This window comes from Lipophrys pholis (genome assembly GCF_963383615.2).
Source record: "Lipophrys pholis genome assembly, chromosome: 10".
Taxonomy (NCBI): domain Eukaryota; kingdom Metazoa; phylum Chordata; class Actinopteri; order Blenniiformes; family Blenniidae; genus Lipophrys; species Lipophrys pholis.
In genome coordinates, this window is record NC_137640.1 from 29,965,081 (window position 1) to 29,978,290 (window position 13,210).

The 13,210-nt window shown below is 41.3% G+C and overlaps 1 protein-coding gene across 4 annotated transcripts in view; it reads right to left on the reverse strand.

Annotated features, from left to right (window-relative positions):
- Positions 1 to 13,210, reverse strand: part of lnx1 (ligand of numb-protein X 1) — a 48,362-nt gene that overhangs the window by 13,958 nt on the left and 21,194 nt on the right. For 2 of the 4 annotated variants that reach the window (XM_080473416.1, XM_080473418.1), the window contains 2 exons: positions 4,486 to 4,733; positions 588 to 743 (listed from right to left, as the gene is read on the reverse strand). In XM_080473416.1, the coding sequence (XP_080329542.1) occupies positions 588 to 743; positions 4,486 to 4,733 (404 nt within the window). Of the gene's footprint in view, positions 1 to 587; positions 744 to 4,479; positions 4,734 to 13,210 lie in introns of all 4 variants that reach the window. The other 2 variants (XM_080473415.1, XM_080473417.1) reach the window with 1 other exon arrangement.

The window sequence follows — 13,210 nt, forward strand, 5'->3', positions numbered from 1 at the left end:
TCACTGCAGTTCGAATTTATTGTTGCACTCTATTATTATAATGAATTATATTTCCTCCACTTTACTATCACAAGGCTTTGTCTATGAAAACAGCATTAAATATCACTGGAGCACATTTTCTTTACTGCAACAACTTATGGATCTACCATCATTAATGGTTTCTCAGGGGACGACTGTCAAGTTTGTGCCAACCTGAAGACAATGATGCGAGGAGGCAGGACATACAGCTGGTGGGGATGAAGAACAGGAAGGTTTGAGCAGAGTAAGAGGATGAAATGAAAGAAAAGAACAGGTGGAGGGCAAGGACAGCATACTGCCATCCAGATCCAAAGTGCCTCTGGCTACCACTCTCCCCCCCTGATCTGTCTGTAGTAATGCACCAGTGGACTTACGCAATCTGCAACTGAATTATTAAAGAAACATATGCTACTGCTACACTGTAGGCTCCAAATCATGTTGCCTCTTGCCATAGCAGTGGGAATTTCACAAATACACACATTTGGAAATGCATATGCACCATGAGTCCACTGACTGCAACCCTCTTCAAGGACATTAAAGAAGAAAACCTATAAAGCTTCAGTTCATACCTTCCTGTGGTACGCTGGAGTTTCGGGCATTGTCCCTCTCCTCCGATGTCTCGTTGCTGACTGCATTGCCACTCTTGGTTCTTCGAAGGACGCTGAAAGCCCGGTTCAACCTCCGGAAGGAACGACTCCGCACTGAGGAACGGTCAAAGTTTCTAACTGCAAAATACAAGGGGAGACAGCAAAATGCTTTATAGTTTCTCTCACCCTCAACATGCCCAGACATGTCTGGATCTGCCTCCTCACAGCCAATAGGAATTCATCACAGTTAGTTACAGAAACAGTGGGAGACCTGTGAAGTATCCAGATAATGACATATTTAATAGATAAAACATGTGTAAATTGAATTTATAGGTTTTAACACTTTAAAGATGTCTCAGTAGATTATTGTGTTCAAATAAAAAAAAAAACTAGATAGCTCCACCGTGGCTACTTTAGCATTTTCACTGTTTTCTGTGATGCCAGTGAGATTGCTGGTAAAATTAGACCATATCAAAGGCACATGGTTGAATAGTGCTTTTCTACATTGTCTTAAAAGTACATTTATCCGTCTTTGACAGCTTGTAATAGAAATATTGGGCTTCTTCCAGCTAAATATTTACTCCCAGTGTTTTGGGATTGTAGGACAACTCGTCCACAGACAACTCATCCACAACACTGCAACCCCGGACAACATGTCCACGGACAGCATTCTCAGCGGACAACTCGTCCACCGACAGCATCCTCGGCGGACAACTCGTCCACGGATGAGATTTCATAATTTTTGGGTGAAAATAAATCCTGTACAATGTACTCTTACATATTATTTCTAATTGATATTTATATATGTTTCATATGTCCAGTATATCTCCATATTCATTTAGTGTATTATCATATGGCTTGGTTTCTCATGAAGAATGGTCTTCTTTGTGCACGACATCCCCCAACCCAAAACTTCAGCACTGTGGTGTGCTGTGCATGCATGTTCCAGCTCACTATTGACTATCAGTCATATCTTAATCATGTTTAACTTGTAACATCACTACAGTATGAGCCCCGCTGCTCGCTAATATGTCGGCGGGCAGGCTTACATGATGCACCTGAACGCATCACTCAAAGCCGTCATCTATGAAGCGGTGTTTTAACTTTACGGCTTATTTGCTTTCAGAAATACATTTCTGAAAACCGCATTTCTGAAGACCGCATCTGAGCCGGTTCATGGTGCGCCCCTGTTGAGTTTGTGCTCTGGGCGGCTGCCAAGGTTTATGTTTTTGTGTCAAATAAACTTAATTATCATTCCAAATGTGTCAAATATACTTGGAAATCCAATCCTTAATGCTGAAAAAAATTGTCGTGGACGAGTGGTCCGGAATTGAGCAGACAAGTTATCTGTGGACGAGTTGTCCGTGGACGAGTTGTCCGTTCACAGTGTTTTGGAGTCCCTGCATCCGACATTTCAGTGCTTTCCTAAACTGAGGATTGAACCACCACAACCACTTCACATTGTGATGACCTGCGATGTTGGGAGGACACAAGAGGTGAACATTTGGCCTTTTTTGTTCGCCCTCTTGTAACACTCATGCGAGGTTGAGGAAACTACCTATATTTAATGCAAGCCATCTTTTCTCTCCTCAAAATGTGTCCATTTGGCACAACAACAAACCATTGGGATTTCACATATGGTCAGACTGCTTGTCTTATAAGGCAGTTCTGAGAGACTATAAACTACAGAATGATGCTTTCACGAAGGACCAATATACTATACCCCTATACTATACCCCTTAAAAAAAAACTGTAATGCATAACATGTTACTCCAGCGGTGGTTTTTGCAGTAGTCAGCAACTCAGTGGTTGAAAGTGGTAGAAGTGTGTTTTTTATTTCAAATATCAAACATAATACTTGTACTTCTGAATACCAACTAATATGAAGTCCAATGTATGTGATATGCTAAATAGCAAATTTGGGAGAGAAGCGTTTTATTAGGCATACCTCCATCTCTTGTTTTAGCCCGACAGCCTCCAGCATTCAAACACCTACTGCCTCCCCTCAATAGTTGCACTGAAATGACCCCAGTCTATCTTATGTCACTCAACTTTTTCTTTTACCGAGTAACTTTTTAAAAGTTCCAATCGTGCATCTTTTTTTGGCCATGGAGTTGCTTTCTAAAATCACTGCTTTTTGAATCTTTAATTAATAAACCCGATCTGTGCAGAGTATAGGTATGTGGTTGCATAACTCCTGCAGTGATGTAACAAAGTGTGTGGACTCTTGTGACTAAAAAGAAATGCTCCCAGAGAGACACTTGTCTGGTACTCTGCTTCTCTGAGAAAAAGACAAGGCATGCTACAGCCAGCTGGAGTACCCAGGCTGCAGGTCCAGTCTGGCTGCACCGAGCACAGGGCAGCATGCCTCTGCAACACCCCTCCTTCCCTCTGCGGGACCATGAAGAAGCAAAGGCTCTTGACAGCCACATTATTCTTTAAAAGCACCAGCCATTTCTGGAGCTGACAGGCTTGTTCAGCAGTAGTGGCACTCATGATGCTGGTGGTGGATGCTCCACTGGCTGAGCCTAAAGTGCAGGCGCAGCGTCATTTGGCGTCTTCCATATGTCCATGCTTACTTTAGGGGGAGGGACAGTGGAGGGACAGTGGATGGACAGAGGAACACTCGTGGCTGCTTCCTGGTAACAGAGTTGAGACATGTGGTGGTTCTGCCACCGCGGGCATTAACACACCATTGTGCGGGCTATATTTAAGCAGCCTATCCTTCCATTTCTTGGGTGCATAATGTTCCTGCCCTCTCACTGACTTTCTCTCTCCATGTTTCTCTCAAAGAGAGATTTTATGGATTGGTGAAAAAGCACAAGGCAGTCGAGCTAATTGGTTAATAGGATTTCTATCAGAGCCCATTAGGCCAAACAAAGACTGTTTGAGGTTGAATGAGAGCCTGGGTGAAACATTGTGTCTGCAGGTATAAAACATATGTTTGAACACCATCTGGTTTTAACTGGAGGTTTACATAACTGACTGGAGAGCTCTCTAGTCTCTATTGATTTTCAGTCGGTCAACCAGGAAAACATACTCCCTCGAGCTCTCTCTAGGAACTGTCTTCTCCCTGAAGTAGAGCAGCGCCAATCACAAAGCACTTATCTTGATGTCAGTTCCAAATTAAACAGCCACACTGTTTAAACTGCAAAGGTATTTGTGGCCATGGATTTGTAGGTTTTCAAAGCGACTGCAGTACTGACCAACTAATAGCAGGTCCTGCCTCAATTGAGCAGTAACTTGGTGTTACTTCAAAAATACAATGTTCTCTGTGCCCCTGATGGGTGAATTACAATGAATGTACTTTTTTTCTCGTTAACCACAAACATGTCCTATCATTCTGTGTCTTTAAAGTGAGGCAGTGTAAATACTATTTATTCATAAGTGACCCCTGAGAACAACACAGAATCAGTCAGGATTTAATGACTGATATTATTTAAGTTTCTTCACCTGAGGAAGATAAGTTGTGGCTGTTCTCAGTTTTGAGCTCCAGCTGTAAATGTAATGTTTTCTGCATTCTTGCCACATATGGCATTTCAATAACAATGTCTTAAAATGTAAATACACTTCCGATGCACCACTGATATCTGAAAGTAAGTTAGCAAAAATTGCCTGGGTGTGCTATGTTGCACTTGCAGCCAGTTGTGAGGACGGCAGGGTTTGATTTGATAAAGGAAAAATTGTTCCTTATAATGGCCACATGTCATAATGCATTTGATATTTCCACATTTAAATGCAAATAGTTATACAATAAGAATTTAGAAGAAATCATCTGGGGTTCAATTGTGAATTTTAATTATCAGATATGTTTTTGATTATTTCACACAAGACAAAAAGTGATGAACACACAAACAACCTTTCGCCCACTCACACTCACTCTTCTTGGTGCTGCTGCGAGCGGCCAGGCTGGTTGTGCTGCCAGACTGACTGTTGTCTTCCATGCTGGGATCGAAGGCCGGGTTGACGAGGCCAGGCTCCTCTGACAACAGAGCCACAGTGGCAGAGGTGGGGCCGTCGTTGGGCAGCGTGGCAATAGTGAGCTCCGACGTGCTGTCAGTACACTCGCCCTCCTGCGAGCGTCTCTTCCTGTCTGCTGAGAGCCCATAGTGAGACGCCCCTTTACACCTGCAAACAGAATACAAAAAAGTCTGTTTTAAGCTTTACAACGGATAGTGGAGACGATGATGAAAAGGTGATGATGCTGGTGTTTTACATGGAATGCTCAAATTGAAATAAATGTTGCAGCAAGCGGGAGCGAAATGTCTATAAATTGATGTTTGCATCAAGTGAAAGGTCAAATTCTGTTGTCTGATGTGAGCACGTTTTAGCCTCTCCTTCCATCTGCACCACTTCTGCAAACTGACCTCTGGCTTCTGCTTTTGAATTGCCTCACACAAAGTCTGCATACCTGACCTCAACACTCAAAAAGCTCAGTGCAGTCTGCACAACAAGCAAAAACAATAACAACTGTTGAGACGATGCATTTTATGGTGTTCTGACTTAGAATTCATCCAGCACCTCTCCAGAGATTATAACAGAAATGTCCCATTTTGTGCTCTAAACAAAGAAAGACAGCTACTCTTTGCTGTTTGCTGCTTGTGTAGCCTTCTTTTGACAATATCTGAAGTCACATGTTGGATGAGTGTTCTCTGTGGGAATTCCTGACAAATGACAGAATACAAATGCAGGAAAATCTCCACCATTGAGAGGAAAGGGCGGGCAAGCCGACACATTAAATATCATGCAGATTGTTTTTTGTTTTGTTCTCCCCCAAAAAAGAATTCCTTGGTTCTAGGTGCCTTGCTGTCAATAACAGCAAAAACCACTCTACAGTCTCTCTCATGCACACAACATGATAGATGGCATAAAAGGCTTTTCACATTGACAATATTAAATTGGGCATTATTGAGTGTGAATTAAAAATATCCTAACAGTTTTAGGGCATTGTATTGCTGAATATTTCTACTCCCTCTGTAAGCCATGAAGGCTTTGAGCTGACGCTTCATCAGAAGCAAGAATAACTCTGGCCTGTCTTTCTCTGGCTGTCTCTGTGGAGCCATCAGCACAAACATTAACTGGGTTTTAATGAGCTGGATCAAACCCAGGCCCCACTTCGATGGTAGCTCAGAAAAACAAAAGGAGCGGCATTTATTCTCCTGCGCTGCCGGGTTTCACATAGGAGATATTCAGCCAGACTGGAGAGGTAAAGTGAAAGTGAGGCAAGATGCAGAGTCGCCACAGAAACAAGATTGCATACTGGTGAACCATTTGAGCCCTGAGAGGCCATCGGCCCCCGAGGGCACATCATCATCAGAAGCAGCATTTTGTCTCAATAACAGTTCTGCCTGCGCCGGTCATGCACCCTGTCCATCCTTCCTGAGAAAATCATTTCATCCTGAAGTGGCTTCTGCAACCTGCTTGTAGCCACAAGTTGGACTGTCAGTCAGATACAACATTACCAGGGGCTGAAGTACGTATTGATCTCTGTGTGTGCCCTGTGATATAACACTGCGATACACTTGATGTGTGTACCTGTACGTAGCCAGCGCCATCATGAGTTATTCTTGCTCATTCATTCAGTTAGACAAATTGAATGCAATCAAGCATGTCCACACAGCAGTATACCACCTAATACAGTGAAGTGGTTGAATAGAGCAATATTTCAATCAGGAGTAGAGGTGAGGGCAGTGCTGCAGTGCTGCAGTCTGTAGGGGGTAGAGGTTTTCCTTGCGTCACTCACTGTCAGATAGAAGAATTACCCTCCAAAGTCCCCAAACTAATATGTGCACATATATATATATATAAGGAATGTGTACGTGTGCAGGCTCATAGACACCAGGAACAATGTCCCTGCAGTAAAGTAGATTTTGCATGTCATTCATGTTATTTTAATTAGAACAAACAAGCACAGTGATTCATCTTAGAGGCAGAGCAAAGAGACCGAGTTTCACATTCCAGCTACATTAAGCTTGGAATTCCTCAGTCCTTCCCTTCCTGCCATTTACATTAAAATTATGAGTTGTATTATTCCAATTAACCACCTCACTGCAAGTCAGAAAACACCATAAATGTGTGCACTCACTTCATCCTCTGGGAGCAGTTTGGGGTTCAGTGTCTTGCTCAAGGACACTTTGACAGGTGGACAGGTGGAGATGGAAATTGAACCAGCAATCCTCTGATTGGGAGACGACCGCTCTACCAACCAATAAGGCAATACTGCTCCAGAGCTGCAAGCAAGACTCACTGAAATGTTTCTTAGTTTGATGAAAATATTGAAACAGAGCTTCCAAAGTCAGCAGGGAAACCGTCGCCCCGGTGAATAACTGAGTACAGGCGACCCAGAAGTGCCCCTCAGTCTGCTAGCCTAAAGCTGACGACTCATTACTTCCACTTTACAACATCTGTGCTACAGAACCAGACCAACCCCAACGTGAAACTTAAACAACAGTAAATAACAATATTTTTTTTACACATTACTATTGTCATTTTCAAAATAATCTTGTTGGTTTAGTTTTAATGCAAGCTTGCACTTTATGGAAAATTATGGATTTCTTCATAATATGCTGCACAAATTAAATGGATGGGGAATAAAACATGAAAAATGTAATAGTTTGTGTTTATATCTGCAATTACTGCAAAACAGGATAAGAAAATTTAAACTAACAATATTTGGACGATACGAACAAGAAGAAATTGTTGACTTGATAAGAGATGACTTTCATACATTGAATACATCAGGGTTACATATCGTTATTTAATGAAAATGCTGAATCAGTGTTTCCTTTATTTTTTACAACAGTTATACAAATAAATGTCATTCTGGGTGACAAATGTGTGGTTGTTTTTTTAACGTTCTTTGGTGTGGTTTCTATATCAAAAATATGAATATCTCGCCACTCTCCAACACAAAGAAGAGTTAAATGAGTCTAATTGGCCAACAGATCCCACCTTTAATTGTGTCCACTGCACTGTTACACAGCTTGTGTTGCTGTGTAACAATTAAATGTAATGCCTCCCAGCTCAGGTTAATACCTTTATCTGTATATAGACTCACAACCTCCCAAATCACCATGTAGGAGTAGTGATTGGAGTGTTATTTCTTCTCTGCTACACTTGCTTCCTTGTTTCTCCAGCATTAATCCTTCAATAGGTCTTGGTGTGTAGCAGCTGCTCAGCGCTGACCATATGGAACTGGGAACTTCTGTCAACAGTCCCTCATTTCACCAGGGGTAGTGGAAAATGCAAAACCACAGTCAAGTCAGTGGAGATGGGCAACTGCCTATGAAGAAAGGTTCCTTTATTAACATACATTTTCACAGACCACCCAAACCTCATAAAAATGTCTTTTCAAGGATTAATGAATGTACACAGACTTTGAATCTGAAAGAGCAGCTGACTGAGCGCACAAGATCTTATGGGCTTACGTTCTGTGATTTTCCAACTTGAAGAAAGACTAAAATCAAATATACAGACGTAGCTCCAGTACAGGAAACAAAAGATTCAAGTTATAGTCATTGGTAATTGTTAGAAATTTAGAGGCTATCTCAGCAGAGTCTTCAAGACAGCAGCACACAGCCATTGTTTAGTTAAAGGGGACATATCATGCTAAATCCACTTTTTTAGCCCTTAAATGCATGTTGTTGTATATTTAGAGTGTTTAGAAGTACAGAAAGGTTCAAAGTAGTCTCTTCAGGTGCTCCGTTGATATCTTTATATTCTGTTTTGGTCATATTTTGCGATCCGTTTCGATTTTTCTATTCTCTATTACGTTTTTTGAACAATGACGTCACAGTATTCCCGGCGGAACTGCCAAATTAGGACATCGACATTTCGAGCAATCCGCCATTTTTGTTTCTCGCTGCGATTTTGTAGTCCAACCTAAGGGTGCCGAAGTTACGAGAGGATAAGTCGAAATGTTCGGTTGTTGGATGTAGTAACCCACAAGCTTCGTTACACCGTCTCCCAGCATCAGAACCTTTTCCAAGTGCCTGGTTGAGTTTTATTTTTCACAGAAATGTACCCACATCTGTGGGTAAGGTCATTTTTGTGTGCGCGAAGCACTTTAAGGATGACTGCTTCAACAACCTCCGCCAGTATAAAGAAGGATTTGCCGAAAGACTTGGTCTGATTGAGCGGTCAGTTCCTTCTATCTATGGAGACGACGAACAGAGCACTTCGGTAAGCTGTATATAACGCTAAAAAGTGTGATGATAAGACGTCCCTGTCATTGTTTTGTTAGCATTAGCAGTTGTCTTCATATGTTAGCGCTGTGTGCTCGTTTTAGATTAGAATGTAACTTCTGTGTTAAATAGTCGTTGTAATACAGGCAGTATTGTAGTAGTGGGCATGGATGGAGAAGTTAGTGTAAATATAGTAACACACCATTGCGTTACATCCATATGAAGACGTTGTTCTGTAGGTGCATCATGGTCATTTTCATCTCGCTCCGCCGGGTCCGACTCTGGCTCCAACATGTATGGCTGGATGGACAAATCTTCCCTTGTTGACATTTTGTAAATAATGTGTGAATATAAAGTTTCTGCGCCGCTAGATAATTGTATCTGTTCTATCAAACTACAAAGATGGCCGAACAGGGTGGAGTTGAACCGAGTATCACCTCTGCAACCTGGAGAGGAGGCGGGGTATGAAGAGACCGCCCCAAAACGAGTTGCTCTCAGAAGCACATCAGAAAAGGGGTTGAAAAGGGGCCTGTGGAGCTCTAATAATGAGGAATTCAGACCCAAGCATTGCAGTTCCGCGTTGTATAGACCACAACTGTATGATTTATATGTAAAAAGGAAGGATTTAAAAGCATGATAAGTCTCCTTTAAAGCCTGGTTTATTAAAGGCTTTGTCTCCTGTTAATTAGAATCTCCTTCCTCCAGACAATAAGATTTGAATATACACTGTGGCCATAAATCAGCCGCTAAGAGTTTTAATGGCTAAGTGTGTTTGTTTGTTTTTTGTTTGTTTTTTCTTTAAACAGAGTTTTATTGTGTTTTGAATTTCACAAATAAAAGAACATAAAATTGTACGTCATTTCATCGTATCATATTGCACATTTGCAATAAAAGAGAAAGGAGTAAAAAAAGAAAAAATAGGTAAGGGTATATTAATTGTTTATATAAATCTGCAGTAAAATAGTTAATAAAAGATGGACCACTGAATAGATATGGGTTCATCCTCCAGTGGCGAGAGACAGTCTCAGAAAACTTTTCTGGGAATGATCATGGAGTTTAGATGGTGCACATTAACACACATTAACACTGCTGTATCCCCGTATTGATCAGCCTCAGTTCTCACAATCCCTGCCTCTGTGGCAAAATAAAGAGCAAAGACACTGAAATATCTTCAGCGCTCTTTGTCTCCGATTCCTTCCTGCTCCTCCACCTGCTCAAAGTACAATAACAATCGCCCACAACACAATCTGTGGCACAATGGTCGTGTCGAAGCGCCCTGGCTGTGACACAAACTGCCCCGTTCTTGTGATGCGAAATAAACACCAGCTCACAACTCATCAAAGCTTGCGAGATTTTCCAATCCTCTTTAGGGGTGAGTGGATTATCCCTCCTAACCCAAATACTCTCTCCGCTCCCTGAGTGCCACGGACAATGGTGTTGGGACACACACTCTGGGACATGGTGCAAATTACCTCCTTTGAGGTGACAATTCCATGCCAGTAAAGTCATATCTAGAAAGTGAGCTGTGTACTCTGTGTGCATTCTCAAATACGTGCAGTGCGATCATGAAAACTGTTTTGATGTGTAAACACTCATTGTACATCGAAGGGGGGGCAAAAATTCCACCTGTCAGGTAACCCACATTTTGACTGACTATTGCGTCATTATTTATTCTGTTTTTGCTGCCATATTATTTAAAAAGCAGCAGCTGATACTTTCTGTTGATGAAATGAGTAGCAGTCAATTTTCTGATGCTCTAAAAAAAATGTGCAAACTATACCTGAAATGCAAGAAACCCAAGAATATACATAAGCATCTCCTCTGGTATCGTGAGCATGTATGTGTGTGTGTGTGTGTGTGTGTGTGTGTGTGTGTGTGTGTGTGTGTGTGTGCAAATGGTGATATATGGGAGGATTCCTCCTGTGATAGAAAAGGTGAGAAGGTGTTGGGTCTATTCTTAGAGCACTAATGAATGTTGGGATGCACAGACACAGCTGATTATACATTTAACTTCTTAGTTTAGAGCTCAGACACAGGCTTTTGTTTCTCCCACACAGAAATCCTTTCAACAAGGGAAGAAATGAGGGGTAATACATAAGAGCAATATAATTTGTTTATATTGTAAAAAAAAAACTTAAATGCGGATAACAAACCAACAGTTTATATGGTAAATTAGGGCTATTAAAAGTTACAGAATTAATAGAATTACAGACATTGCTAATTATGTTCAAAGCCTTAAATAGAATTGTTCCAGAAAACCTGCAAATGTTATTTGTTTTCACTTCAGAAGATGACAATCATGGGAAAAGATTTGATTTGAAGCACCGAGTTGTGTGAACTACGTCGAGACAAATGTTTATTTCAGTTGTTGGTGTAAAGATATGGAATTCTCAACTACAGAGTTTAAAAGGTTGTGCTGTTTAAAAGAAATGTACATATGAAGAAAACTGTCATGGGCTAGAAATTTAAACTGGATCAATTGTTTCTGAGCTTTAAGTTTGTACCGCGTGGGCTTTTGTTTGTTTACCCATTTGTTTGTTTTGTTGTTCTATTATTTATAATCATAGTTTTGACAGTATCGGCATAATTGTCGGAGATATCAAAGATATAAGACCATCTTTTGAAAATAATTTTTGAAGAAAGGGCAGCTAACTATAAGAAAATGTTTGGTTCTCTTTGTCCTTTCCAATTATGGAAGGCTTGATCTGAAAATGTAAAGGAAATTATTGTACAATTTCTGCTTCCATTTTCATGAAAGAAACAAAAAGAAATGAAATGAAAACAAAACCAAATGCTGCGTTTGCTGTTCTTGCGTTATTTAGCAAAACCATCTGCCAAGAAATCCTTTCTATCTCCTCCTTGTTACTTTTATGAACAGGAAAACAATGTCACAGGAGCAACCTTTGAAAGTGAATAATTCTGTATGGACCCTGGCCTTGCAGAATATCTATCCCACTTGATGATGATAGAAAACTATTTCTCAAATACGAGTTGTGGCTCATTCTGACTTGTTCACAGAAAAAGAAACTAATCCATGGTAGTCCTGTTTCCTTTGTTGTCACTTCTAATATTAGATTAAAAGAAGGAAACAGGCAGCATGCATGAGAACAGTTTTATGGTATAACTTTGACAGAGGTTTTATAAATATCACAATCAGGCAGGATATCGTGATGGATGCTCTCTAATGATTATTGTGGTATTTATTTTACTACTTGAAAGCTCATGACAGATTGCATAAACTACACTAAACATACAGGAATGACAATCTGCTGCAAAGAGTCACACTCCGAGTTTGTTTCATCAGGATATGTTTGGTCTGCGCTGCATTTCTTCTTTACTTCCATGACATTGAAGTGGACTGAAGTCCTACTTGTTTGGTCCTTTTACAGTTGAGGGGATCACATTGTCCATAATACCACCACAAGACTGCACTAACAGCACCACCAAGCTGAGGACTGTTTTAATCAGACCAAGGCTGACAACTGTGAACTCTCCCAGAAGAAGCAGAAAACAAGACACTGAGCTCTGGGTAAGCACCTGTGGCTTTACCAGAGTCACAGGCACAAACACAGCACCTTAATAAGAATGCTGCTACTGGGTGGAGAGCGGCGGCAACCATTAATTGAATTTATGATTATAAAGTGTTGAATATCTTGCTGTGATTAGATTAGTCTATCACTAACTCATAAACTAAAAATTTGATGAGGAGGGACAAGACAGCATGATAGATAGAGGCAGGGAGCAGAAGAGGAGAGAGCGACATAAAGACGGAGTAATCCAGTTAATGATGAACCTGAGGAGTGTTAATCAGAGGATGCGCTCGTGTGTTGATTGGATCCGCCTGCTGCAAAGAGTAATCCCCTCTGCCACATGGGGAGGGGGGTGGGGCTGCAGCTTGAGGGGACTGTCCTTGCTATGGGAGGTAAATTGGGATAAGCTTGTTTACAAAGACAGATCCGCTAAATCAAAGCAGGAGGTGAGATTGTTGGGTGCCAGTTCTCAACACCTTAGAAGATGAATGCTTAGCTGAAAGCAAAAGTGAATGCACACAGCCGCAGATAAATCCTGCCTGTTTGGGATTCAACCTTCCCATTGTGCTCCTTTGCAAGGAGTAGTGGCTGGGCAGGTTGGGTGTGCTTATTGCATCCCAGTGTTTACAATCACATAGAACGAGGCCTCAGCCGAGTCAGCCTTTTTCAGCCTGCCCAAACTCTGAGTCATGCTTTTTCCACCAGTCGATACGCACAATCATCAACCAAGCTCTGACCCCATGATCGGACTGGAAGAATATTTATGTTACATTTACAGTGTCCGTGTCTGGTTTCAACCTGGAGGCCAATCTCACACTCCCTTCGTCAACACAGAAGAAGAGCAAAGGAAGCAAAGCACAAGAACTGGTTTATTCTCTGCTGTCTGGCTAAG